This window comes from Eimeria mitis, genomic scaffold (genome assembly GCF_000499745.2).
Source record: "Eimeria mitis Houghton genomic scaffold, Emh_scaff3379, whole genome shotgun sequence".
Lineage (NCBI taxonomy): Eukaryota > Apicomplexa > Conoidasida > Eucoccidiorida > Eimeriidae > Eimeria > Eimeria mitis.
Window position 1 is genome coordinate 1 of NW_013571718.1, and position 1,614 is coordinate 1,614.

At 60.6% G+C, this 1,614-nt stretch overlaps 1 protein-coding gene across 1 annotated transcript in view; it reads right to left on the reverse strand.

The window, feature by feature from the left end:
• Window positions 1–614: 614 nt before the first annotated feature.
• The window catches only part of EMH_0065370 (uncharacterized protein), a gene marked incomplete at both ends in the record, with an annotated part of 2,897 nt that continues 1,897 nt past the window's right edge, over window positions 615–1,614 (reverse strand). The window contains 2 exons of the mRNA XM_013498370.1: window positions 615–1,062; window positions 1,175–1,523. Of these exons, the coding sequence (XP_013353824.1) occupies window positions 615–1,062; window positions 1,175–1,523 (797 nt within the window). The remainder of the gene's footprint in view (window positions 1,063–1,174; window positions 1,524–1,614) is intronic.

Genomic DNA, 1,614 nt, shown 5'->3' on the forward strand with positions numbered 1-1,614 from the left:
GCTGCTGCTGCTGCTGCTGCTGCTGTCCTGTGCTTTAGCTGATATGCTGCAGTAGACGGCCAGCCCCCCAGTCGCAGCAGTGCGCAGCATGCACTGGTTATCTGCTGCTGCTGCTGCTGCTGCTGCTGCTGCTGCGGGTTTGGCGTTGCTGCATCCCCGCTGCAGAAGCAATTCCAGGTGTCTATACACCTGGTGAAGCCCTGAAAACCCTGCTGCTGCTGCTGCTGGTGCTGCTGCTGCTGCTGCTGGGGTGTATTTGCTGCTGCAGCGCAGCAGCGCGTGCGGCCACAGACGCCGCCCCCCGGGAAGGGGAGGTGCTGCAGCGGCTGCTGCTGCTGCTGCAGCAGCATGGGGTGTATGAGGACCTCTTGCTGCAGCAGCAAGCTGCTGCTGATATCTGCAGCAGCACGAGGAAGCAAACAGCAGCACCCAAACAACTCAAATGCTGGCAGCTCATCTGCTGCTGCTGCTGCTGCTGCTGCTGCTGCTGCAGAAGGTGCTGCTGCAATCTCTCTGCAGCAGCCACCACGCCGAAGATCGAATACTAAGAAACTGCCGTTGCTGCTGCTGCTGCTGCTGNTCTCTGCAGCAGCCACCACGCCGAAGATCGAATACTAAGAAACTGCCGTTGCTGCTGCTGCTGCTGCTGCACTTGCTGCAGTTGCTGCTGCTGCTGCTGCTGCTGCTGCTGAAGGGGAAAGGGGCAACAATGAGCTCCTCTCTGCTGTCGACAGCAAACCGCCATCTGCTGTTGCTGCTGCAGCTGAAGCTGCTGCTGCTGCTGCTGCTGCTGCTGCTGCTTCGCTGGGGAGGCACAAACTCACGGACGACGCAGGCGGACAGGCGGCTGCTGCAGCAAACACAGCAGCAGCAGCAGCAGCAGCAGCATGAGAAGTAGCAGCAGCACGAAGTACACCAGCAGCAGACAAGGGTTCAGAAGCTGCAGCAGCAGCAGCAGCAGCTGCTGCTGCTGCTGCTGTTGTTAAGCAAAGAAGCGCATCGACAGCAGCAGCAGCAGCAGCAGCAGCAGCCACGCATCCATCAGCAACACCATCTGCAGTGCTGCATCAGCAGCAACACTAACACAAACAACAACAGCAGCAACAGAACAGAACTAGCAGCAGCAGCAGCAGCAACAACAACAACAGCACCAGTTGCTACTGTGGCAGCTTACCTTTGTGGGCCCCCCTGCCAGCTGCTGCTGCTGCTGCTGCTGCTGCTGTTGCTGCTGCTGCTGCTGCTGCTGCGGAGGTCGAGGAGATAAAGGGCGTCAGCCCCACACCTTATCAGCACTCCTGCTGCATGCGTCTGCAGGGGTAGTATGCAGCTGATGCTGCTGCTGCTGTAGTTGCTGCTGCTGCTGCTGCTGCTGCTGCTGCTGCTGTTCTGCTGCTGCAGCAGAGGTATCGGCAGGGGGCAGCGGGGATCAATACCCAGCAGGCCGCCCCCCTCAGCCCCCAGAAGAGCAATGCCAGCAGCAGCAGCAGCAGCAGCAGGTGCTGCTGCTGCTGCTGCTGCTGCTGCTGACGACCACCAAGCAGCAGAGCAGCAGCAACGCGGCAGCAAACGCTCCGCACGCCCACAAGGCCGCCACAGCTGCTGCAGCTGCTGCTG